General features: G+C 43.6%; 1 protein-coding gene across 1 annotated transcript in view; it reads left to right on the top strand.

The window, feature by feature from the left end:
• Window positions 1-8,120: 8,120 nt before the first annotated feature.
• Window positions 8,121-26,425, top strand: part of TMEM272 (transmembrane protein 272) — a 35,032-nt gene continuing 16,727 nt past the window's right edge. Inside the window, exons 1-3 of the mRNA XM_021674549.2 lie at window positions 8,121-8,141; window positions 14,126-14,265; window positions 21,054-21,134. Of these exons, the coding sequence (XP_021530224.1) occupies window positions 21,077-21,134 (58 nt within the window). The 5' untranslated portion in view covers window positions 8,121-8,141; window positions 14,126-14,265; window positions 21,054-21,076. The remainder of the gene's footprint in view (window positions 8,142-14,125; window positions 14,266-21,053; window positions 21,135-26,425) is intronic.

Here is a 26,425-nt window from a genome sequence, read left to right as displayed (position 1 = left end):
TAGTGCTGTTGATGATACAAGCGATTGTTACCTCGGGTTCTGTCAGCCCATTGGTTCCAGGAGCATGGTTCTAGGAAGTCATGTTCTAGTGGGGGCTTTGCATGGGATGAATCACTTCTCTTGATGCTTTCCAGATTCTTTGGCTTTGGCTTTTGATAGTTTGACTATGATGTGTCTTGGTCTTGGGGTTTATTCTACTTGGAGATTGTTAAGCTTCTTGTATATGCAGATTTGATGCAGTTTTTTAAATCAGATTTCAGAAGTTTTTGGCCATTATTTCTTTAAATATTCTTTCTTCAATTTTCTCTGTCTCCTTTCCTTCTAGGACTCTATAATGTGAACACTAGTAGCGTGAGGGTGTCCCCCAGGTCTCTAAAGTTGTATTCATTTTTCTTCATTCTTTTTCTTTCTGTTGCTTAGATTAGATAATCTCAGCCTATTTCCAAGATCATGAATTTTTTTTCTTCTGTCAGTTCAAATCTGCTGTTGAACCCCTCTTTAATTTTTCATTTCCAACTCCAGAATTTTTGTTATGTAGTAAATTTTTTAAATAAATAAACTAACATGTCCATCATCTCATATAATTACCCTTTTTTCTGCATTGTAGCAAGAGCACCCAAAAGCTACTCTCTTAGCAAAAATCCTGAATACAAGGTTATTATCTCTAGTCCTCAGGCTGTACCCTAGGTCTCTAAATTATTTATCTTTGTATCTGCAACTTAATACCCTTTCACCTCCGTCTTCATGCCTGCTCCCCACACCTAGCAACCACCATTTTATTCTGTGTCTGTGTACTTGACTTTTTTCTTTCTCTTTTTTTTTAGATTCCACATATAAGTAAGATTGTGTAGGATTTTTCTTTCTGTGTCTGGCTTATTTCACTTAACATAATGTTCTCCAGGTTCATCTATCTTGTGGCAAATGGCAGGATTCTCTTCTTATGACCAAGTAATATTCTACTTTATATATGTACCATAATTTCTTTATCCATTCATCCATCAATGGACCCCTAGTCCATCCAGAATTTCTCCAGAAATTTTCATTGTGTCTCCAGAATTTTTATTTGGTTATATATAGAAAAGTATATATATACTTCTCTCTCTCTCATTTATTTATACACACACACACTTCTCTATATATATACTTTTCCATATATATATATATTTCTATATATATATAAAGTATATATATATATGAAGTGTGTGTATATATACATACTTTTCTGTATATATACATATGCTTTTCTATATCTATTTGGTAAGACATAGTTTTAAATTTTTTCCTTTAATGCTTTTTTTTGTTTTTTTTTTTTTGAGACATCGTCTCTGTCACCCAGGTTGGAGTGCAATGGCATGATCTTGGTTAACTGCAGCCTCAACCTCCTGGACTCAAGTGATCTTCCCATTCCACTTCTCAAGTAGCTGGGACTACAGGTGTCTGCCACCACACATAGCTAATTTTTTGTATTTGTTATAGAGATGGGGTTTCTCCATGTTGCCCAGGCTGGTCTCTAACTTCTGGGCTCAAGTGATCTACCCATTCACCCTCCCAAAGTGCTGGGATTATAGGTGTGAGCCACCACACCTGGCCTTGTTTGCCTTTCATTCTTTAGGATTGGTTTCTTTTTGTTCTTTAACTACATTTGTAATAGCTGACTAAAAATCTTGGTCTAATCGCCCAATATCTGCAATTCCTCAGGGACAGTTTATAACCAAAAAAAGAATTACTCAGAGAATAACAGTTTCAAGCCAGGCCCGGTGGCTCATGCTTGTAATCTCAGCAGTATGGGAGGCTGAGGTGGGAAGATGGCTTGAGTGTAGGAGTTTGAGACCACCCTGCATAACATAAGAAGACCCTGTCTGTACAAAACCAAAATGAATTAGTCAGTTATGGTGGTGCATGCCTGTAGTCCCAGCTACTTGGAAGACTGAGAAGGAAGGGATCATTTGAGTGTGGGAGGTTGAGGCTGCAGTGAGCTATGATTGTGCCACTGCACTCCAGCCTGGGTGACAGAGTGAGACCCTGCCTCAAAAAAAAAAAAAAAAAAAAATAGAATAACAGTTTCTATTGGCTGCTTTTCCCCTTTTATATATGACTCTGATTGCAATGAAGGGTTTCCTGTTTCTTTGTATGCCTCAAAAATTTTTGTAGAAGTTAGACACTTAATATAATATAGTAACTAAAAATGAGAGTCCCACTCCCAAGTTTTGTTGTGGACGTTTATTGTTGTTGCTGTTGCTATTCGTTTGCTAACTTTCTTGGACAAATTCTATGAAGTCTATATTTTTTTGTCATGTGTGGGCACTAAAGTCTGCTTATTATCTTAATGATCAGCTAATGATTGGACAGAGATCTCCATGAACTGATGTCTCCTTTCCTTTGCTGAGGGTGTGTGTGTGAGGGTGTGTGTGTGTGTGTGTGTTTGGTGGGGGGTGGGGAGGTGAGGGTTGGGCATGTTTTTAATGATCATGCAGGTAGTTTATGATTCTGCCTTAGCCTTCATGTCCTTCTTGTGAGAGCCTCAAAATCAGCCTGAGGTGAGAGATTATGGCCTTCTCAGGTCTTTCTCAGCCTTGTGCACAGTCACATGCACATGACCCAAATTCTCAGGACTATATCAAAACTCTTCAAAGTCTCCATTTTATTCTCCAGTTTTTCTTTTTAATTATTGGTCAAGCCTCTGGTCAACCCCAACTGGTAATGACAAATCAGGCAGCTATGATATTAGATAATTACCACAATTTTTTTTTTTTTACAAGTTTAAACAATAAATAAACAACAATAAAACAACAACAATAACCCTGAGGATAGGGTTATTTGCACAGAGTAAGCTCTGAGTCAAGTCAAATAAAGACAAGTTCTATGAAGGAAGCTTTTCAGTGAACTGCCAAACACACCATCTTTGAGGATGGAAAGAATCCATCCTAACTCTTACTCAGTCATTCTGGAAATCTCAATTATTGGTTTTTAAAAACCATTCTTCTTTTCTAATATATGTGCTTAAGACTATCTGTTTCCGAGACAGCCAAGTAAAAACGGCTCCTGGGAGAACCTCCCACCTGCCACTGGGTGGACAGGGCAGGATCTAGGGAAGTTCACACTGTTTGCAGGGGGGAAAGATCCTGGCCTCTCATGTTCCTGGGTAGCAACCTAGGATTCAATCTGTGAGATGGGGGCCTGTTAGCAGGAATCCCTTTCACCTTGGTGAGTTTTTTCCCCCTTTTATACCTAATAATAAATTTTGTTTTTCTTATCCTTCTAGGTGTCCACAAGCCTAATCTTTCCTAGTTATGTGACAAGAACCTGGTTTATAGCTAAACTGAGGAGAAAGTCCTACAACATTTCCACCTAAGTACACTTACTTGCATCTCACATGTTTTGATATGTCACCTTTGAATTACCATTCAGTTAAAATGTTTTCTGATACCATTGGAATTACTTCTTTGATCCATTGGCTATTTACAAGTATATTTCTTAATTTCCAAATATATGGGATTTTCCAATTACCTTTTTGTTACTAATTTCCAGCTCAATTTCATTATGATTTGCACAGAGAATATGGTTTATATACTCTAATTTCCATCATTTCAATTTGCTAATACTTGCCTTATGCCCCTGCATACATTCAATTGTGATAAATGTTCCATGTCCACTTGAAAATAATTGGTATTCTTCAGTTGCTTGATGCAGTGTTCCCTCTCTCTATATGTCTGAATTAGGTTGAGTCTTTACCTACATCATTCAAACCTTCTATAGTCCATTTCACTATTCTTTCTTCAGCTGTGTCTAATCTACTGTTTTGATTCAGTCTTTGATTTTATTTATTAAATGTTATTCCAATCTAGGATATTCACTTGGTTTTCAGTTTTTCTGGTACCAAATTTATCCATCTTGATTTTTAATTCCATGCATTAATTGTAGTTATGTTAAAGTCTATGTCTTATTATTCAAGATCTAGATCTTCCATGAATATGTTTCTATTGTCTGTTTTCCCTCTTGATTTTCTGTCAAAACTTATTTTCTTATATGGCTTGTTATTTTGATAGAGTGCCAATATTCTGAGGCTCTTCAGCGTGTTATCTTCTTCCAGATGTATTTATTTTTGATTCTGGTAGGCAGAGAGGCTAGAAATCAATTACTTTAATCCAGTCTGGAATTGAGATAATTCTAAACTGGGCTTCACTTCTTGTGAGATAGGCTTCTTCAGTTGATCCTTTCTTCAAACAAAAGCTTGTGGTATTTTTCAGAACCTCTCCTCTCTGATAGATCCTTAGGTGCAATTTTACATTAGACCTCTTTTACATTGCTAAAATCTCTGTTCAAATTTCTCAGCCTTTCATTCACTGCTTTCAATTTGAAATCAAATTATTTGAGGGAAAATAATCTTCAAATGCTATACTCACCTCCACTGTCTTTTATTGCTTGTTCAGGTCTCGGTCTCAAAATTTTTCTCCCTGCCTAGGTATCTGTGAGATGTCCACTTCCTCAAGTTGTTCCAAATGCAATATTTTGCCCCAAGCAACCTAGTCAGCCTTTACCTAGTGCAACACTCATATGGGGGGTTGTAACCAAAAGAGTCATAAAATAGAACTTTAAAATGTTGACCTGACCAAAAGGCCCAAACTAGCAGTAAATAAATCAATAATAATAATTAAAATAGCTAGCATTCGTTGATTATTTCTTATGCACTCAGTCACTGTCCTAAGTACTTTTGCATATATAGCCCATTTAATCTTAAAAATCGATTAACAAATTAGGTATTAATATCATTTCCATTTTACATAGAGGAAGGAAGTGCACAGAAAATTTCAGAAACTTGCCTAAAGCTACACAGAAGTGGAGCTTAGATTTGAACCAAGACAGTTTTGCTCAGAGACCATACCACTTTAAAATAAAATGTTACTATAATAATGTAGGCATCAATAGCCCAAGTCACAATGAGCTTTATAGCTGGGGAGTCAGAGAAGAACAGCTAGCTACAAGAAATATTTTGAAGAAAGACTCAAAAGGTGATCAAATTGTTGCATGGCATGAAGATGAAGGAAAGGTCTCAACTACCCGGCTTCAACACCTGGAAAGGGATCATGCTCTGATAGAAATGTGACATTGAGCTGGAGCTGGTTTAGATGGGTTGGGGAAGTATTCTTACATGAAACTTTGGGATCCTTAGTGATTCACAATTCATAAAATGTTTGCTATTTCAGGTAAGCCTTATAGCCTCTGGAGGAAACAGCAATAAGATTATTATTGTTGAATGTGAACGGAGTACAGAAAGTAAATCAGTTAACATCAGCAAGCTGATGGGATCGAAAAGGATATACTTTCTCCCCCTGCCACACACTGTGTACCAAATCAGTAATTTCTATTCACTCAAGATAGACAGTTTAACTTAAATATTTTTAAATCAGTGCCTCATGAGTGACAGACATTTAACTTAAATTTTTTTCAATGCTATTATTTAAAAAAATAGTTTACCATTCTCTCCAATTTTCAAGATAATACATGTTCATTGTAAAACAAAAATTAGAAAATAGAGCAAAAACAAAGAAGAAAAATTAAAATCATCCACATCCCAATACTCAAAGTAACCAGTATAAACATTTTGGGGTATATTCTTCTAATATATTTCCTGTGCTTATGATCACATATAATCTATGCAATTGGTTTTATTCTGTGTATGCTGTTTTGTGGCTTGCTTTTTCATATAATATCATTCAAACATCCCAATTTCTTTAAACATTTTTGAGAACACAATTTTTCATTGCTGCCAGAGGCTACATTTGCCTATGTTGGAAAATTAATTTATTCCATTAGGGATATATTATGGTTGACCCTTGAACAACATAGGTGTGGAATTAATGAATTACACAAAGAGTATAGTATTGGATTTAAATTTTAAATGTTAAAAGGTACTCATAATTTAAAAATTAGATATGGTACAGCTCTGTTTATCGAAATGGACCAGCAGCAACAATATCACAGAAGCCATGCATACCTGCTGTGCACAGATCATAGTCTCTAATACTATTCCCCACTAAGAGGAGCCAGGGCTCCACTGATCAGTGACTATTTTTCTAGGCACAGGGGATGGAAAGTATAAACTCAACTTGGGACATATTTTTTTTAGAAAGCAAGGAAACTTTTATGTCACATCAAATGGACACAGGGGACCAGGCATGGTGGCTCATGCCTGTAATCCCAAAGCTTTGGGAGGCCAAGGCAGGCGGATCACTTGAGGCCAAGAGTTCCAGACCAGCCTGGCCAACATAGCAAAGCCTGTCTCTACAAAAATACAAAAATCAGCATGTAGTCCCAGCTCCTCCGGAGGCTGAGGCATGAGAATCACTTGAACCCAGGAGGCGGAGGTTGTAGTGAGCCGAGATCGTGCCAGTGCACTCCAGGCTAGGCGACAGAGAAAAAACTCTGTCTCAAAAAGAAAAAAAAGAATAATGTTTATAATTGCTTGAAATCCATGGAATCTCTAACAATTCATGATACTAAAAAAAAAGAGAGAAAAAGAACTCATTTGTCACCATCTAAGGTGACAGTTAAGGCTATTAAGTCAATTTCTCTGAAAATAAAATGAATGAATAATGTATCCTGTCTTTCCTTTGCAAACTGTACATCATGACACCAAAGCCCCAGTTGATGTGGGCAAGCTTTGGAGAAGAATGCTGACAAATCTATGTAGAAGGAGTGAGCAAATCAGAAAGAAACTATTGTTTCACATTCCTAATTAAGTGATTAGTTTGGCAAGTTGATCCATTGGTTTTGAAAGCACTATATACATGGTTGATGGGAAACTAAACACAGTGTCTCAAAATAAAACTAAGTGGAATATATATCATTGTATGATAGAGGGCTCAGGCTATTATCTGTATAATGGTTAATTTAACACCAGGAAGTATGGGTCAGCCAGATATCAGAGCCTCTTGATGTAACACAATGTGACTATTTTTACATAGGCAAGTCTCTGGAAGCAGAGTCTGTGATCTACTGGGGGAATGAGGAAGGCTCTCTGGAGCCAGGGAGTGAAGGAAGGAGGAAAGGGCAGGGGAAAAGCTAAGTGAGGCTGGGTCCCAGCTGGAGAAGGGCAACACCCTGATCCCAAGGGTAGCTCAGGAGCATGACCTGCTCCACAGGGTCTGCCCACCTTGAGGAGCATGCCACTGCCTGCAAGCTTCCCTCTGTGCACCATTCCCATTCCCCTTCTGTTTCAGCCACATGATGTTGGTAAAGGGCATCCTGTGAGGTGCTGGAATATAACCTCCATGGATGCAAGTGAAGGGGTCTGAGTTGTGGACTCCAAAATTCATATGCTGAAGCCCTAACCCCCAGGCCCTCAGAATGTACTAACTATATTTGGAGATAGAACCTTTAAAAGGTAATTAAATTAAAATGAGGTCATTAGAGTGAGCCTTAGTCCAACCTAGTGGTATCTTTATAAGAAAAGGAAATCAGGACCTGGAAACACACAGGGTGAAGACACGGGGAGAAGGCAGCCACCTGCAAGCTTGGAGAGAGGCCTCATAGGAAGCCAATCTCACTGACGCCTTGATCTTAGACTTCCAGCCGCTAGAACCATGAGAACATTAATTACTGTTGTTTGAGCCACCTCGTCTGTGGTACTTTGTTAGGGCAGCCTGAGCAAATGAATGCAGCAGAGATCTTTATTTTGCTTACTGTTTCATTCCCAGAACTTAGAACAGTGTCTGGCACATAATAAACATAGGTATTGAATAAATGAATAAATGAATAAATAAATGTTCTATTTCTAGAGTTTTAAGTAGAAAGCAGGGGAAAAGACCTCTACTTTCAGATTTTCTCTATATCTGTGGTTTCTATTCTTTTGCCTCTCCCCATCACACTTTTTATCCCAGCAGAGGTTTCATCCTTGCCTTCTTCTCCCATTTTCTTCTTCCAGTGAAGGAAGAATTTTTCCTCACCTTGCCAATTTCAGGGGACTTCCTCTACATTCCATTTTCTTCTCTGCATTCCTTTGGATCTTTGTTCTTGGTGATTATGGCAGATTGACTTTTCCAAAGATGGCTTTAACATCTCCCATCCATATGCTCTTCTTACAGTATGACCTCTCCAATCCACCATCAAGAGGCAGAGTCATCTCCTCCATCTGAACCCAGGTGAGCCTTCGGTTACTTCAATCCACAGAATGCAGGGAAAGTGATGTGTAACTGCTGAGGGCAGCCGAGTGCAGAAGCCCTTTCTACCAGCTAACCAGAGTGCTAATCTTCTCCCAGCTCCATGCTCACAGCCTGAAAACAACCACAGAGAGATTATCTATGTCATGGGGGCCAGCAAATCATGCGCTCTCTCTCTCTCTTGCGCTCTCTCTCTCTCTCACACACACACACACACACACACACACACACAGCTGATTAATAAATACAAGTGCACCACTGTTTCTGAGGCTAGGTCATAAAAGATGAATGGTTTCCTCTGGATTTCTCTTAGTCCACTTGCTCTTAAATCCCAGCCCCTATGCTGGGAAGAAGCCCAGGGCTCATGAAGAGGCTGTATGTAGTGTTCTGGCCCACAGCCCCAGCTGAGGTTCTAGCCACAGCCAGCGTCAGCTGCCACCATGCATGTGATTGAGAATGCCTTCAGATGACTGCAACCCCAGCTATTGTCTGCATTCATATGAGAGACCCAAGTGAAAACCTCCCAGTGGAGCCCTGCCAACCCGTAGAACTGAGAGACAGTATAATCATTAACGGTCATAATTGTTCATACTCCTTAGTTTGGAGTGGTTATGCCCCAATAGATCATCAGAACAGTGATATTTGCTCTTTTCTTTACCACGGCATCAAAGGTTAAGGGGAATGAAAATGCAACCATCTGACGTTTTAAAAAATATTCATTTTACATGATAAATCTTTGTGCTCAGAGTGACATTCATTCACTTTTTCATTCATTAATTCATTAATTCACTAATTCACTCAATAAATATTGGTCAAGTGCTAATTAAGCATCAAACCTTGTGCTCAGTGTTAAGAGGAGCCCACAATCCACAAATGCAGAAGATATGGAAACAATTAAATACAAATATAGTGTGAAAAACACCACAGTCGAGGATACACTGGGGATGTGCAAAAGAGAAAGGGACCAACTCTTTCTTGATTGGAGTTCAACTGATTGTACAGAGAGCAGGAGATAGCCAAAGAAGACTTCAGAGAGGATATGGACCAGGCCACATCCTGAAAACTGGGTGCTTTTCCAAGTTATTAGTGGGAAGGGTTTCTCAAACAGACAGCAGCCCACGAGAAGGGCATGGGAGCCATGGGAATCAGATCTTGAGACCCTTGTTTCATGTGACTGGGCGTTTTAAATGCTGGGCAGTGGCTGAAGGACTTAGTGGGGGAAGCTGCCTGCTGAGCCATGTTGAGAAATATCAGGCTGGAAAGATAGGTCCAAACCAAGTTATAAAGACCTTTGACTCTATCCTGAGAAGAAATTATTGGTAAAATAAGAATTAAAGTATTATTTTAAATTTATTACAAATCAGCAAACATTATGCTTGATGATAAAACACTCAGGGCTTACTGTGTGCCCATAATTTCACATTGATGTAAGTGTACCAGCTGACTGATGCCTCCACTCTGACTGTTCAGGGCCCTTGTCTAGCTTTTAAATACTTTCAAAATATCCCAGAAGACATTATTAAAGAACAAGGCAAAGTGGGTAGCATTCACCGGTTTGTAAATAACAGCCTATTTATTAGGCAAAGAAAACAGGTATGAATATTAGAAATCATCATTACTTATAGATGACTTGGCTTAGTACCTAATAAAGAGGGGGAGAGAGAATCAACTTGAAATTGTAGTTGATAATGACAGGAGAATGCCAATTCTCCCCAAATTTATGTATAAACTTTAGTGCAATCTCAAAATTACAGAAGAGTTTTTCTTTCCACAGGGGAACATTTCAAGTAGCTGGGACTACAAGCACACCACCCCACGCCCAGCTAATATTTTATTTTTTAGCCTCACTACGTTGCCCGAGCTGGTCTCGAACTCCTGGGCTCAGGCGATCAATCCTGCCTCAGCTTCCCAATGTGCTCGGTTACAGGTGTGAGCCACCTTGTCCAGCCTGTTCCTGAAAGAGAGGCCCGGGTCCCACTGAGAGGCCAGACAGCAGGAGGCGGCGGGGAGGGAGGGCAAAGAGCTGCCAGTAGGTGGCGCCGTGCATTTTCCCAACCCTAAAACTCGCCCCTGGGGACTTAGACCCTCGGGCTTGGAGCCCAGGTTAAGGACACGAAGACAGGAGAGTTATTCCTTCCCTCATGCCCACTCTAAGGCGCCACCTTAGACCTGAGTACAAAGGTTGAGGTGGGAAACCTGACAGCGGCGTGTCCGCGCACCCTCCCGCAGGGCCTCTGCCACAGCTGAAATTGGGGCTGATGGAGACCCCGGGATTTTCCAGAGCACCTTGGACAACTGCCCGGTTCCACAGGACCCTTGGAATGTTAGAGCTTGACTCCCCAGCCTCTCAGATGCTGGATTTGTTTGCTTATTAAATTGTGCTAAAATACACATAACATAAAACTCACCATCTTAACCATTGAAAAGTGTCCAGTTCAGTAGTGTTAAGAATATTCACATTGTTGTGCAACCAGTCTTTTTCATCTTGCAAAACTTAAGTGCCACATCCCTTAAACACTAGCTCCCCATGCTCCCCTTCCTCCAACCCCTGCACCCATCCCCTTCCTCCAGCACCCATCGACTTCCATTTCTATGAGAGTAGACTGTTCTATGTGTCTTATGTGAGTGGAGTCATACAGCATCTGCCTTTCTGTGGCTAGCTTATTACCCAGCATAATGGCCTCAAGCTTGCAGCATGGGTCAGGGGTTGCCTGTGGTTTAATTCTTCTTCTTCTGGACTATGAACTACTTTCAGGACTCACACATTCTGTTTCTCTTTTTCTTAAATTGTCCTCAGGAAAATTAAAATACTGTGAAAAGTCAAAAAGAAAATGAAAACTTCTATTGAAATGCTTTTTGACTCAGGTAAAAGTTAAAGTGAGGGACCCTGAAGGTTTTCTCCCAAATTAGGAAGCCATCAGGATGAGTAGATGGTAAATATAGAAAAGGTGACTCAAATAGAAGAGTGACATCAGAATGGAAAACTTCCAAAAAAGCATGCAAAGAATGAGGATGGTTACACAGAACTAATTTGTTGGGGAATAACACACAAGCAAAGATGAAAACAAAGACAACCTTTTGCTCAGTCTTGGGGAATAGTGAGAGTGAACACTCATCAATGTCCCTCGGCTTTCTGATTGCTCCTTGTGGGGTGTACAACCTGGTCTTTGGGCAACTTTAGTATCTCCATTTCTACAGCTTCCATCAAGAAGTCAGGCCTACCCTCATTAACTCACAGTTGCCTTTGTAATTAAACTGAGGGACATGCTCATTAACTCACTACTTTTGCATCAAAATAAAAATTCCTTATGGGATACATTTGATTTTATTAAGTAATCTTTTTACTCACAGTATCTGGCTTGGAGTCAGCAGTATTCGTTCAATGAATGAATGAACTCACTTTTACCAGGAGAACCACCTCAACTAAAAACATGCATTTAAAAATTTATACTCTGAATTCAACTTTCACTCAATTCTACTATCATCTCCCCCAATGTGCCCTTTATTCATATGGGAATAGTGTAATGGTGCCACATGTGGACTCTATCACATGGCCTGAGTTTAAGTTCATTACACTCTTCTTAGCCATGTGCCTTTAATCTCTCTGGACCTTGTGCTACTCAACTGTGAAGTGGGGTATTAATCGCACCTGCTTTGCTTTGGGCAGCATTTCCAGTGGTGGTTTTCCGCTCACATCTCTAGGGTTGGCAGCTGCTTCCATTGTCAATTGTTAACCTCTGGGTTACTCCACCTACATTGTGTGTGATTTTTCAGCTCTTCCATGGCTCTTGTAACTAATTCCCCATATCGAATTCCCTGTTTTCCTGACATAGCGATTATTATTATGACTATCATTTATCATTAGCTTTGGTGTCTCATAATCACTTTCCAAACACTCCTACTTTCTCCCCCACAAAAATCTCCTATTTCTGCACTCACAAATACAGTTGTCTGGTTTGGCAGAAAAATATTCTTTGATGTTTTGCTGCATCTTTGGGGACATGTGGAAAAGCTCCTGAGTGACCTGCTATTATTTTCTCCCTTCCTGAACTCCCAGGAAGACTGCCCCATCACCTGAAATTTTCTTTGTTTTGATGTCTGGGCTAAAATGTGCTCAGAAAGGACTACTGTCCCTTTTTGGCCAGGTCCAGGGCAGGCTCTTGGTCACTGTATGCTCCCAGATGCCACCATTGTAGCAGGGAAGCCTTAAGGTTCTGACCTCACTGCTCATAGTCACTCTGCTTCTGCTCACTTAATGTGAGATAAGATTCAAGTACCATCATGCATCACTGAACAATGGGGATATGTTCTAAGAAATGTGTCATTAGGCAATTTGGCCATTGTGTGAACATCATAGAATGTACTCACACAAACTCACATGGTATCGCCTACTACACACCCAGTGCTCCCCAAACTTTTTGGCACCAGAGACCAGTTTCATGGGGGTGAGGATGGGAGAAGGTTTTGGCATGAAACTGTTCAACCCTCAGATCATCAGGCATTAGACTGTCATAAGCCCAGCCTGTTGTTCCTAGCCTACACACCTGAGGCTTTTTACAGTTAACCTTTTTTTTAATAAGTAGGAGTACACTCTAATGATAAAAAGTATAATATAATCAATATATAAAGTAGGGACTTGATTGTTTTTTATTACAGTAAAGTATGTACTATACACAATTGTGTGTGCTATACTTTTATATGACTGGCAGTGCAGTAGGTTTGTTTACACCAACATCACCACAAACACATGAATAATGTGTTGCATTCAACATTATAACTACTATGACATCACCAGGTGATAGGAAGTTTTTAGTTCCATTGTAATCTTAAGGAACCACCATCCATGTGGTCCACGATTGACTGAAACATTGTTATGTGTCTCGTGACTTAACTGTCTGCCCTCTCCCCTTGCTCCTCTGCCCCACCCTGTCCTGTGGTGTGAAGTGGTCAGCTTGGATTCAGGACTGGGAGAGCGGCAGGGCCAGCCCTAGAGTGAGCTGAAAAAGTGGCCTGAGGCACAAGGCTTAAGGAGGTGCCCTCCTAGGGCCGTGCAAGTGCAGGGGTGGCCTCTGAGGGAGCAGCTCCTTACATTTTGCATCACAGGCTCTGCTCTTGCTTCACCCCAGTCCCTCCTCAGTAGACTGGCCTTTTCCACCAAAATGACAACAAAAATCTGAATGTCAGGGTTGGAGAATGGCTTTAATATCATGTGGTGCCAGTTTCTCAAACTGTGGTCCATGGAGCACCTGCAGGAGGCTTACCAGAGTCTCAACTGCAGATTCCTGGGTCCAGGCCGGACCTACAGATTCAGAATCTTTGGGAGGTGGTACAGGAATCCGCATTTCAATAAAGAATCTCTGGCACTTCTTATAAATCAGCAGTTGAGAACTTCTACTACTAGGTGCTTGCTACCAACACACAACAGCATCACACAGCAGCCTGCTTCAGGACTAGGAAGGCCACTGTGAGAAAGTTGATGACATGGGGCACAATTTGGCCTCCCTGTAACTTCACTCTGTCCCAGAGCTGGCGTCTAGAATGACCTGGAATTAACTGAATCCCTTTTCTACGTGGCAGTCCTCAAGTCCATAGCGCACCTCATATCCTCAGCCCACTTTGAGTACTTTCACCCACTTTCCTAAGCAGCCGCTGTTCAGTCCACTCTCCCTCATGTGCCACCAGCACGCAGGGAGGGCAAGGGGTGAGAAGGGGCTCGCACCAGAAGTAAATCCCTAGGTTTAGTGTCTAGGGGACTGAAATGAAAAGTTTCCCACTGGAATTCCTAACTCCAAGAGGTCGGCCATCTTTCCACAGCTCCCGGGGTCGCTCTGCTGCCCCCCGGCGGGCCCCGGGAACACCGCAGGGGTATGAGCCGGCGGTGGGACTGCTCTCCCCACACGTGGGAGTGGGAAATGGAGAGAACCCGCCCCTTAGAGGAAAAGCCACGAGTTGCTGTTGCGTTTCAGGAGAGAAAGGGAGAAAGAAAGCTTGCGACAGGGAGTGGGAGCCCCAAGTGAAGAGGAGCCCCACAGAGTCAGCCCTGGACACTGGGACCCCAGAGGGGCTGAGTGCTGCCTGGTTCTGGATCCCACTCGGCTCAGCTCAGGTGAGTCCGGCAGCCCTGAGCAGCCTGTGAAGTTGGAGAGACAGTCCTAGCGGAGGGTTTCTTGGAATCATTCCTAGGAAGATGCCGATGTGCTGATTTATGCTTCCTGGAAAGAAAATGACTGTATTGTGGACGTGCTTTTCTTGATTGTGTGGAGGGAAAGAAAACAATCTTCACTGAGGCTAAGGGAAATGGGTTTTTGAAAGAAGAGGATAATCGTAAAGGAATAATGAACTGCAGGGTAAAAGCAAGTTTGTGGGACTGTTAGAAACAACCCGGCAGTTGCAGGACAGCGAGTGGGGACCACAGACGTCACCTCCACGTTTTACTTGTTGGGGCTCTGAGCAAGTGGCTTTGACTTGGTCAATTTAAAGGGGTGGTAGAGCTCAAAGGAAGTGCATTTTCTATTTGCTAGGAGCCAAACAATGAAGGCATCCTAGGGAGGTTGTGGAATGACTCTGGAACACAGTAGGTATGCAGTAACCTCGGCTGAATTCGTGCACGAGGGCATAGCTAGGAGAGAAAACAGCACAGGTTACATAGAGAGCTGCAGATAAGAGAGGTCTGTGTCCTGAGCACCCGAAATGTTTATTGGAAATATTCAACAATGCTAGTTAACATCTGCTTGGAAGGAACAGGTATGGGGATGGTTAATGTCTAATATTCAATGTTATTCAAAACCAAGCAGTGAGTTATTCCTCACAGCTGATTTAGGAATAAATGATTTACCAAGCCAATCAGTAAAATCATAGTCACATATATATGTTCACTGTTGATTCATGACACAAATCAAAGGTTAAAAATAAAGTAGAATTTTACAAATTCGAACTCTAAAACTGGGAACATTAGACATAGAAGGTTTCTCAGACCTAGTCCTATTGACATTTTGGAGCAGATTACTCTTTGGGCACTGCCCTGCTCCTTGTAGGGTGTTTTGCAGCATCTCTGGTCTCTTTATCCACAGCCCTGCCCCAGCCATGACTATTAAAAATGTTTCCACATATTGCCAAATGTGCCTCGGGGGTCAGATCACCTCTGGTTGAGAACCACTGAGATGTATCAATTAGACTGAGAATTGAAGGTGCGTTGAGCATGTCATTTGGCAATTACTGATTAATTCCCATGGCACCCTTTATCATCACTCAGCTGCCAGGAGAGGAAGCAGCAGGGGCTACTATCACTAGCCTTCTAGGTGTGAGACACACTGTCCTATCACAGCATGCACAAGGATGAACTTCTAAGTCACTGCTTGATCACACTGGAGAGAAGGCACTGCCCAGCCTGTTACCCTAATCTCTTCCTGTTTCAGATTTCTAACAAATAAGAAAACTCCATCAAATAAGAAAAAGTGTGCATTTTCTTAGTACTTAGGAGGTATAGAAATCCATTAAATGGATTGCATTGACATGAATCCATCATTACTATGTATTTGCTCTATTGGGCATCTCCTGCTGTTGAGGGACCCTCTCTTGGAAGAGCTACCACTTCAAAGGGCTCCAAGGAACTGCAATTGAGTTTTGTGAGTTGTTTAAGTCCCCACCATAATAGTGAATAGGTCTTTTGTAGCATGTTTGAATCTGCAAATTCACACAGGGAGTTCTGTGAATCAAAAAGCAGATTCACCGCTATTTTCTCAAATTGCAGCTTTCTTTGTGGGCTTGATCTGAATTGAAATAAATCCATATCATGGGTCGTAAAAACCAAATCACAAAGGGGAACATACAACTGGGAAACAAGCCTAGAAAGAATTGGCAATATCGCTGGCAATCAAAAATGTAAATTAAAATAATTCATTTCCACTTTTGCCTATGAGAGTAATAAAAATGCATTAGCGTTTCTGCCACCCAGTGGTGGTTCGGTGTGGTGGAACTGGCACTCTCATATTGCTGGTGGCGCTGGAAATAGATACAGCTCATTTAGAAGTCAATTCTACCTCAAACCCAAAAAATTGCTTATGCTTTTTAAGTAAATAACTATTCCAAGAGATCTATGTGATACCTGAAACAAAGCTGTTTTCACAGAGAGAAATGTCTCTTAGGATTAGTCATGAGTGAAAAGTAAATATCCAAAAACAAGATACAGAGAACTATAGTTTAATGTAGCCTACTCTGTAGAATATAATTCAGCTGCAAAAATGAGAGTTCTGAAGACCAAATGGTAACAGAAAGAATGCTTATGTCACGATGTGAAGTGTTCACTTAATGCGCCTGAATACTGCAACCATGTGAAATGCGTGTACATGCACACATGCGTATGTATATGTGCGTATACTTAAAAGCTCCCAAATACTAACCGTTGTTGGGCTGGAAGTTCTGCAGTTGTTTATAATGACTAATGATTGTCTTTTCTCTGTGATCTCATTTTTCTGCGAAGTTGCTTTTGTAATTTATAAAGAAAATATTCCCAAAGAGAAAAAATATTACCTACCACCATCACATAATCTCTCTCCTTTTTTTGTTTGCTCCCTGGTGGACTTGCTCTTTTCTGCTTATCTATCCCCTACATGCAACTTTTTAAAAATCTCTGGACTTTTGGAAAGCAAACTACTTCTCATTTCAAATATACTTCTTGAATTTTAAGAGGTTTTAAAAAAGAAGTTTAAAATTATAATGGTAAAACCTGCTAACGGGGGAAAAGGCAAGGCAATAATTGGGTACACAGTGGAAATAAAAATACATCGCTTGAGGCAGGGCGCAGTGGCTCACACATGTAATCCCAGCACTTTGGGAGGCCAAGATGGGTGGATCACCTGAGGTCAAGAGTTCGAAACCAGCCTGGCCAACATGGTGACACCCCATCTCTATTTAAAAAAAAAAAGAAGAATACATCCCACGCCTGCTTCCAGCACATTCCTCCCTACCCCAGCCCCAGTGGCCCTATATCCCTGTACCTGCCTTCACAGGGAACAATTATTCACAGTGGTTTAGTGTTTATGCTTCTGATTGTTTTCTATGTTTTTTGTTTGTTTGTTTTTGTTTTTTTGAGATGGAGTCTCACTCTGTTGCCCAGGCTGGAGTGCAGTGCCATGATCTTGGCTCATAGCAGTCTCTGCCTCCCGGGTTCAAGTGATTATCCTGCCTCAGCCTCCTGAGTAGCTGGGATTACAGGTGCCCGCCACTGAGCCTGGGTAATTTTTGTATTTTTAGTAAAGATGGGGTTTCACCATGTTGGTCAGACTGGTCTTGAACTCCTGACCTCATGATCTGCCTGCCTCAGCCTCCCAAAGTGCTGGGATTACAGGCATGAGCCACCGTGCCTGGCTTCTGTGTGTTTCTGTAGATTTGCAGACATTATTACATGCATAAGGTCATATGATGTGTGTGTGTGTGTGTGTGTTTAACATTTTATTCCTTGTAAGGGAAGTTGAACACAATATGCAAAGTTTGTCGGCCAGCATTTGGGACTCTGCCTGGGAATTCCATCTTTCTTTTCTGGCTGGGTGCCAAAGCTGAATTCTACTGCCACTACTACCTGTCTCTTAGGGAACATTCTTTAAGGTGTTACAGAATTAATAACATATCATTCTTTTTTTAGTTCTCATCCATCTTGCCAGTTTGTGAAAATAACAAGCTTGAAGGAATAAGAGTCGCCTCGCTTATGAAATGGATCTAACACCTGCGCCTTGTGTTGGTGTGTTCTATTGGCTGCCACCTCATTTGGTCTGACGTTATCAATAAAGATATCGTTGTTTTAAAAATTGATGTTTCTACCCTTATTTGCAGTTAGTGGCTAAAAGGATCAACCAATTTAGAACATTTGAATTTAAAAAAACGTATATGCAGCCCTATATTACTTTTTGTGGTAGAACATTGTTCTTCAGGATTCATAGACTAAAGCGTGTGCCTCTCACCCCAGTGAATGGCCCAAGGTAGAAATGTGTTGTTGTAATGTGGTACAGATGGTTTCTGCAAAGCTGCTGTGGATTTGAAGACTGGAGTGTCTTGGTTTCTAGGCACCGATAGAAACCATTCAGCACACTTCGAAGGAAGTTTATAAAACAGTGGCAACTCCACCATGGAAGTGTAAAGAGATGGCTCATATTTCTCCTCCCTCTGTTCTGTCCCTTCTGTGATGCAGGAGGAAAATGCTGTGATTCGTGGCTGGAAGATGTAAAGTACACACCCTCCCTGTGACACGAAGCGCACCTCTGTTTTCCCTAAGAAGAGTGAGGAAGGGAACTGACCTTCCAGGCCTTTAGGAGGCTTGATGGGCTGTGGCCCCTTTAGATAACTGCATTCAGGAGGATTGTTTTTCAGGCAGGGTTTTAAGTTGCTTAGCTTCTGTGACGCTCCTGTGGCAATCAACCTCATGAAGTGTGGACATCAACAGGAAATCTGTAATCCATACAGTAGCCATTTGTCCATGGCTTGGGGCCTACTTGCTGTTTACCAGAAGGATGTGCACCTGGCAAACCCCATTAGGCCAGAGAACTGGTCTGATTTCACCTTGCAGGGTAGAATGCCGAGTCAAGGGCAGGAGGCTGTGGTTTACCCAGGGCTGCAATGCTCCTGATTTTCTGTGTGTAAGGACACCACAGCCATAGTTTTTACAAGGACATTGTGGGAGAAAATGGAGCCTGGGAAGAGATATTTGAATAGTAATTCATGGAATTATTCATTAAACATACTGAAGACCTACTGTGTGCCAGGGAGACAAAGACTCACATGCATCCCCCACAGCTGCTTCCAGCAGAAAAGTGGGCAGGGGAGGCTGCGTTAGGAGGCGGAAACAGCAGAGGGACCTCAGGAATCCCAAGCACTGTGTTTGGGATTCCCAGGGATTGGAGGAGGGGTCAGAAAATCTTGGGTGCTCAGCCCTGCCACTCTGTCCCATTATCTCACTGCAGTCAAAACTGTCAAAGTCGATTCTGGTTAACAGAGAGCAGACACCTCAAGTCTGGCAGATCTCAAGACACCTGGATCCCAATCTGGCTCTGTGATCTTGAGCGAGTTCTTCACTTTTCTGACCCTCAGTTTCTTCATCTGTAAAATGGGGATAAGAATCTTTGCCTAGTTAAATAGGCTCAGGCATAACAGATCTGACCAGGAAGGTACCATGATCTCCTGGCTTAGTCCCTGACTCACTGTGGGAAGCCTCTCCTTTCTAGGTTTCTTCTTTATTCTTGCTCTGGGGTGAAGTAGAGAGATTGTGGGCTTTGAAGGCACAAAGTCCAGGTTTCAGATAGAGTCATGGAGGCCTCATTTCAAACCCAAGTTCTACTACTTACTAGCTGGGTGACTTTGAGCAAACATATTGATCTGAATCTTGGTTTTCTCTGTAAGATGGGACGTACCTGCCTCTGGAAGAACTGGGGAGACTAAATGAGCTAACAATGTGGAAGATCTTGGCAGGGCGCTGGTGACGTGCCTCTGGTTGGGGACTGACTCTGGTCACACTGCCTCCTGCTGTAAAGGTCCTGCTGACACAAAGCTGGGTTCTGAACATGGCATGTCCTAGAACCACAGTGATGGGGAATAGAAACCCTGGATCTCAGCTAAATCACCCTGCCTGTGCATTAGCTGTGGATCAGCTGCAGAGAGAAGCTGTGGGCCTCATGGCTCTTGCCTGGAGGCCCATGCTGGGGCTGGAGTGACTCGCCTTCCGTGAGCCACAGCTCTGGCCAAAGCAAGCTCTCCTTTTGTCATCATGACCACCTCTGTCCTCAGACCACAAATCTTCCCCGTCATGGCCTGATCCCCCTGCACTAACCTCTAGCTCACCCAGGAGGGCCTGCAGGCAGCACTGCTCAAATGGGGTGGTCCCCTGGTTTGCAAACCCCCGCAGTATGAGGAATGAGGACCCTGTTAAATCATGCTTTCAAATGGCTCCGTGCCTACTCAGAATGGGTTCCTGGAGAGACTTTGTGTATGAAGTAAGGATATCTGCCCCAGATCCTGCCTGGATCAGCCATGAGCCCCCATGGAGGCCTCACTCCCAAGCAACGAAATGGTGGGAAGTGGTAGAACTACGCACGCCCAGCCTTAGGACACAGGGACTCCCTTCCTCTCCTAATGTCTTTACAGGGCTACCTCATTTCACTGGCCAGGAAAATTTGCTGTCTTGATGAGCTGGAGTTTTTTGGTGGATTTAAAATGTGTATGGCTATTTCTTCCAAGGAAGGAAAGCCGTTTCTCACAGTGTCAACAAGCTTGCTCAGACCACAGCAGGTCCGCAGGGGAGCCGGAGTGGTGCTCCAGGCTGCCGAGTCTCGGCCCAGGATGTCTGGTCAAGCCCATGGCTCCCTTCCTGCTCGGGCCCTGGGAGGGTGCAGCAGCTACACTGGGAAGTGAGGGCTCTTGCTGTGTACCTGGGTCCATACCTGGATCAAGTTTGGGCTCTGCCAGTTGCCAGCTCTGGTCTCAAGGTGAATCTTAAGCTCTCTGGGTATCTAAGATGCCATCTGTAAAACGGAGTCAATAACACTTCCTAGATTGGATTGTTGTGGGATTAAATATGAGATGACCTATTTAAAGAGTTAATATAACGCCTGGCTGCAGCCATTGCTCAGCAAGTGAGAGCTCTTACCATCTCCCCCTCCAGTCTGTGTCTTTCTGGCTGGTGTCACTGGGCAAGCCTCTTAACCTCTCTGAGCTTGTGGAACTGAGGGTCTTTTTCTCAGCCCCGCTAACCACTAACGAGGCCACACCTGCATGAAGAGCAGCATTCACACTGGCACCCAGGCCCCCGAGCTGACTCGGGCCACCACTGACATGCATGGAGGGGGTCGGTTATTGGTGCTGAGTAAATCCTTCCAGCATCCTTTCTAATGAGTTATTTTTGATCCTCAGAACTTGAAGAGCGAGCAAGAACAATGCCAGGAGGTCTGGAGAAAGCCTGTCATCAGTGCATTTCCAAAATCGCCAGCAATGGTGAGTCACAGCTCTGAGAAACGCCCTGGTTTTGTAGGACCGAGGGCTCTGGGATGACACGGTGAGCTAAAGCTGGAGTGGGTCACATGGGTGGGCTGCGCTTGGTTCGGGGTGGCCCCGGGGTAGCAGAGTTGGGAAGACAGTGTCCAGCCCTCGGTTGACTGACTTCTTCTTCCATTCCTTACCCATTCATTTTTAGCTTTCCATAGTTCACTGTATATGTTTTCTGTGTAATATGTGTTTGAAAAATACGTGTGTGAATAGAGTCACTGATACAACCAAGGTATAATGGCAGCTGTGCGGGGCAACATGGCAGGGCAATGTGACACTTTGGACCTGGGTAACTTTCCCTTACTCCTACCTCAACCTGTCTCCTTACCAAGTTGGACTTTCTCCCGCCATCACCTGCTGGGGTCCTTTGTGTCCAGAAGGGCTGGACCACATTACAGAAGGCCCAGTCTCTCTTGTATTTAGACTATCCCAAAAGTAGATCCCCAAATCAGATCCCAAGCCTTGGGGGTCCCCGGAATGAAAGGTTTTACATCATGGTGAGATGTGTGGTCTAATTTTTACAGATAAAACATGAATAAAGGGAACATTGTGGGAAGCCTTAAGCAATTCATCTCCGGATACCAGTATCAGGCAGCAGCAGTCTGGGTGGAGGATCAGCAGAACAAGGGGCTGACGGACAGGTGCCTGGTACCTTTCCTTACCTGCATTTACCATGTCCTAGCACACACTCTCCACCTCCCGCCTCTCCTCCCATGATGTTTTCTGCACTGCTGCACGCCAGCACCTCCAGCAGTGCCTGACACACAGTAGGAGCTCAATAAATATGCACTGGCTGACTAAGCAGATGAATGAGTGAAGCGCCAGCTCCCAGATACAACTGACCTTCTCTATTCGCCAATGGGCCCAGTGCCCACCTCATTCTCCTAAGGCACAGCCGTGTCATTTCACTCCCAAGGACAGCTCTGAGGGCCACCCCCTTCACCCCTGAAGCACACCTACTGCTGTCCCCACAGAGTGGGACAGTGGTGCTAGAGCCTCAGGCCAGGGCCTCTGATGCTCTGCAGGATGAAATCTCATAGGTTTACTGGGGCAGGGAAAGGAGACACCACCGGCTATATTGTTGCTCTATATCATCAGGAAATTAACTACCACCACCTCCCCCAACACACATCCTACCTGTTTATGCAACAGAAGTGCTGATGGCAACACCAGGTTGGCAAGAGAGGAAGTGTTACACTCAGGGTTTCCCAGAAAAAGAGATGTTTCCTGGCTGCTCTGTAAATCTGCAGGTCAAGGTCTCAGCCAACCTTGGCCTAACGACAGCCTCCTTGATTGCTGAGGTTTTATGAACGACTATCTTCAGCCAGCACAGTTGCAAGGTCTCCTAACTGTTCCCACTGCCTCTTGCCTGCCCCTCAGCACATCCTCTGGGGAGTCCTTCACTGCACGGTGACTCCCCGTTCCTGAGAATAAAACCAAAGCTTCTGCTCTCCTGTGAAACCCTTTGTGATCAGGTCCCTGTTTACCTCTTGAATCACTCCTTCTTCTTCCCTTCTCGCTCTGGAAAATCCAGCCAGACAAAAACATTTTAGGCTCCCTAAAAACACCAGCTTCCGTTCTCTCCCTGGGCCTTCCAACATGTGTTTCTTTGCCTAGATCTCTACTTCCTCCCACCTACCCCCTCAGATAAAGGTTGAATCAGGCAAGAATTATCAATAGACACTAAAGCTAAGAGGAAATTTTGATGACGAGAAGTATATTGGTTGCAAGGGAGGAATAGAGTAGTCATCATACAGCGGAGAAAGCAGACCACAGTTTGAGGTTTAAAATGAGCATTACCAGTGAGGGACAGGTACCTGTCACCAATGCAGTAATCCAGCCAAGAATGCACAGCCGTAATCCAAACACAAGGGAACATCTGTCAAATACAAAGAGAGGAATGTTCTATTTAAAAGAAGCAGAGTGGACTGTACTCTTCAAAAATGTCAACATCCTAGAAAACAAAACAAAAAAGGCAGTGAGAATGTTCTAGCTTTGAGGGAGGTCTCTTAATCCATTTTGTGGGGCTATAACAGAATACCACAGACTAAGTAATTTATAATGAACAGAAATTGGTTTGCTCACCGTCTGGAAGCTGAGAAGTCCAAGACTGAGAGGCCAGCAGCTGGGAAGAGCCTTCTTGTGTCATTGCATGGAGGAAGGCAGCACATGGGCGAGAGCAAAAGGGCTCAACTCCCCTTTTTATAATGAACCTGCTCCAGTGAGGCCATGAACCCATTCACTCTGCTCCCATGGCCTGATCACCTCTCATTTAGGTTCTACCTCCCAACATTTTTGCACTGGGGATGGAGTTTCCAACACATGAACTTCAGGGGACACATTCAAACCACAGCAAGCAAAGGAGATATGACAACAAAATGCAACGTGTCACCCTAGATTGGAGCCAAGGACTTTATTAGGTCATCAACACTGGAATATGGATGGCAGATTAAAACCCTGTGTCAATGTAAGAAGCCACAACTGTCCTAAGGTAGTATATTGATAAGAGAATATCCCTATCCCCAGGAAATGCACATTGGGATTTTTTCCAACTAAAAAATTTAAAAACTTAAAAAGCATGCAGATGGAAACCTGAGTGGCAAGACTCTGAACGTTTGCTCTATTATTCTCTGTATTTATATGAATGTTTATGAATTTTCATGATTAATATGTCTTTTTAGGCTGGAAAAAATTGGCCTCCATGACCTGATGCCAGACCTGGTGAAATAGTACATAGATGCAAATCCATATGCCATAGTGTTTTCCTTTCACGTGACTTCTAAATTTTCTTCTGTCTGGTCTTCTACATTTTCCACATTTCCTATAAAGCTACATACTTTTGTAATTAGAGAATGAAAGTTTTATTTTTATGTTATTTTATGCTTTAAGAACACTCTCCAGATATCCCCTTAGATTGGTTGGTGCTGTCCCTATCCACATGTGGAGTTTGCTAAGTGGTGGCAGCCTCAGAGGAGTGGCCTGCTCATCTGGGCATCTATTCAGGGAGCAGGATGGCCTCCGTGCCCTCACACCCCAGCAAGCCACCTGGGGGAGCTTTGGAGCTCTCCTGGGCCACTCTGCAGCCCTGGCTCTCAGCCTCCCCATCTGGCACTCTCTCTGTCAAGCTCTCTGCTGCGGAACATTTGCTTCCCTGCGGCCTGCTGCCGCCCCAGAGGGTGACTTTCATCACTGGGCAGCAGTGAAATCTTGATGAATACATGTGCAGTGTGTGCAGCAGCTTCCAGCCCTCACAGAATAACTCAATTAAACAGACAAGTGCAATGAACCCAGGTCATTGCACCTGGTCAGGGGGTCCCGGGAAGTCCTCTTCACTCAGAGACAGCAGCAGAGATGGGCCCGGCAAAGTGCATGCTCAAGGGGGCCACCAGGAGTAAGACCTTCTGCTCGGGCCTGGATGAGGGAACCGTGACACTAGGTGGTGTTTGCAGCCCCCCAGCTATGGGAGAAATTTATGCCACTCCACATACTAAACAGAGAGTGGCAGATTCTACTCTACAGTTCTGGCCAGGAGAAATAGCACATTATTTTATTTTTAATGTACTTTCAAAACTTGAAAACTTCTTCCTCTCTAAATAAAATTAATCTGACTCCAAGCTCCTACTTGCCAGAGTAGCAGGAAAATCAGTCCTGGGCTTTGCGGGTCACACAAGAATTCAAGTGTTGGAGTTGGAGAGGGGGGAATCACATTTTCCTCTTTTGGGGTCTGGGGCAGGCTGTGCTCTGCTCTGTGGCAAGCCATTATGACCTCTACAGACCCTTTGTGCCATGTTGCAAAGGTGGCCCCTGGCAGTAGCTTCCAGGACGCAGCTTAGGAGTAGACAGTGCTTTTGTTGGAAGAAAAGTGTGCCCTTCTTCCAAGTGAGAGGATTTCCAACCTTCACTCAGCCCCGTAGCCTCACACAGGCCCTCTCTTCTCTGCACAAACCACACAGCAGCACGCTCTGTCCTTGCTATCCGGCCAGCACCGGAGTCAAGCTTGAGATGTTGGGGTCTTTACGAGCCTGGGGACCTGGTGCCACCTACGTAGGTGCTTCTAGTAGCAATTCCTTTTGGACACTGCAGGTAAGGGGCCACCAACCCCAGGTTCCATCCTCAGCAGCGCCCCCCCGCCCCTTTGTTGCTCCTCCTCTTTGGGGGACCCCCCCCACCCCTTTGTGGCTCCTCCTCTTTGGGGGACTTCCCTGCATCCATTTTAATTTGGACAATCCCATAGAATTGCTCTCAGTGGGCTTCTAGAAGCACAAAGTTGCCTTCTCTTTTCAGGGATCAGAGAAATAGATGGCAACACCGATATTTGTGGAAGGGCCCAATATTTCTTACTCACTTGTCCTGTTACCTGAACAACTGAAAATCTCAAAAGCAGTCAGTGGAGGTGGTTTTAGAAACTCCTGGAGCTCTGCAATCCCATACTCCAGTTCATTCCCCTGGCACGTTAAATGCAGTGAATTCTGAACTGAATACATCCTTTCCCCAAAGCCCCTCCTCTTTCTGTCTCTCACATTTCTGTCGATGCCTCTAGCATTCTTGTCACCCGAGAACAGCACTTCCGTCCTTCTTTACCCCTTCGTCCCTTCATTCCCACATCTAGAGGGTGCTCAAGGCTCTGCCGGAGCCTTGCAATTGCTCTCCAGGCTGAGTTACACAACAGCCACTTCTCTGGTCTCTCCACCCCTTGAGACGCCCCCTGGAGTCCCCATTTTCTCAAAGGTTCAGCTTTGATTATGCCACTTTCCAATTCCAAATCCCACAACTCTCTTTATTCTCTTTATCTTCCTAATAAAATCAAAATGTCCTTATGCAAAACAGAAACGCCCTCTCTTCTCTATCTAGTTTCCATCTGATCTCTCCTTCTCTGTTACGATGGATGACAGCCGCTCAGCTCCATTTCATGATTTGCCACTCCCTCAAACCACTCTGAGTGTCTCTGTCTCCCAAATCTTTTGTTTCCTCTAGATTTTTTCCTTTGACTGAAAAGCCATCTCCCTACAACTCAGCCCGTCAAAATCCTACCCATCCATCAACACCCAGTGCCAACATCACCTCCTCCTTGAGGCCTTCCTTGATTTCCTGGGGACTCTTTCCTCCTCCAGGCTTCCTCACTGCTCCGTGTGCTGCCCCGTGCACTGCCCCTGCTGTTTCCTCCCACACACTGCTTTGTACTCTCCCTCGGGTGCACATCTCATCTCCCTTAAGCGGTTGTGAAGTCCGCATTGCCGAGG

The sequence above is a fragment of the Aotus nancymaae genome, unplaced genomic scaffold (genome assembly GCF_030222135.1).
Source record: "Aotus nancymaae isolate 86718 unplaced genomic scaffold, 86718_ANA_hifiasm-v0.15.2.pri h1tg000009l, whole genome shotgun sequence".
In the NCBI taxonomy this organism is placed as follows: Eukaryota; Metazoa; Chordata; class Mammalia; order Primates; family Aotidae; genus Aotus; species Aotus nancymaae.
The sequence above is the reverse complement of the archived record's forward strand: the minus strand, read 5'-3'. Positions and strand labels throughout refer to the sequence as shown.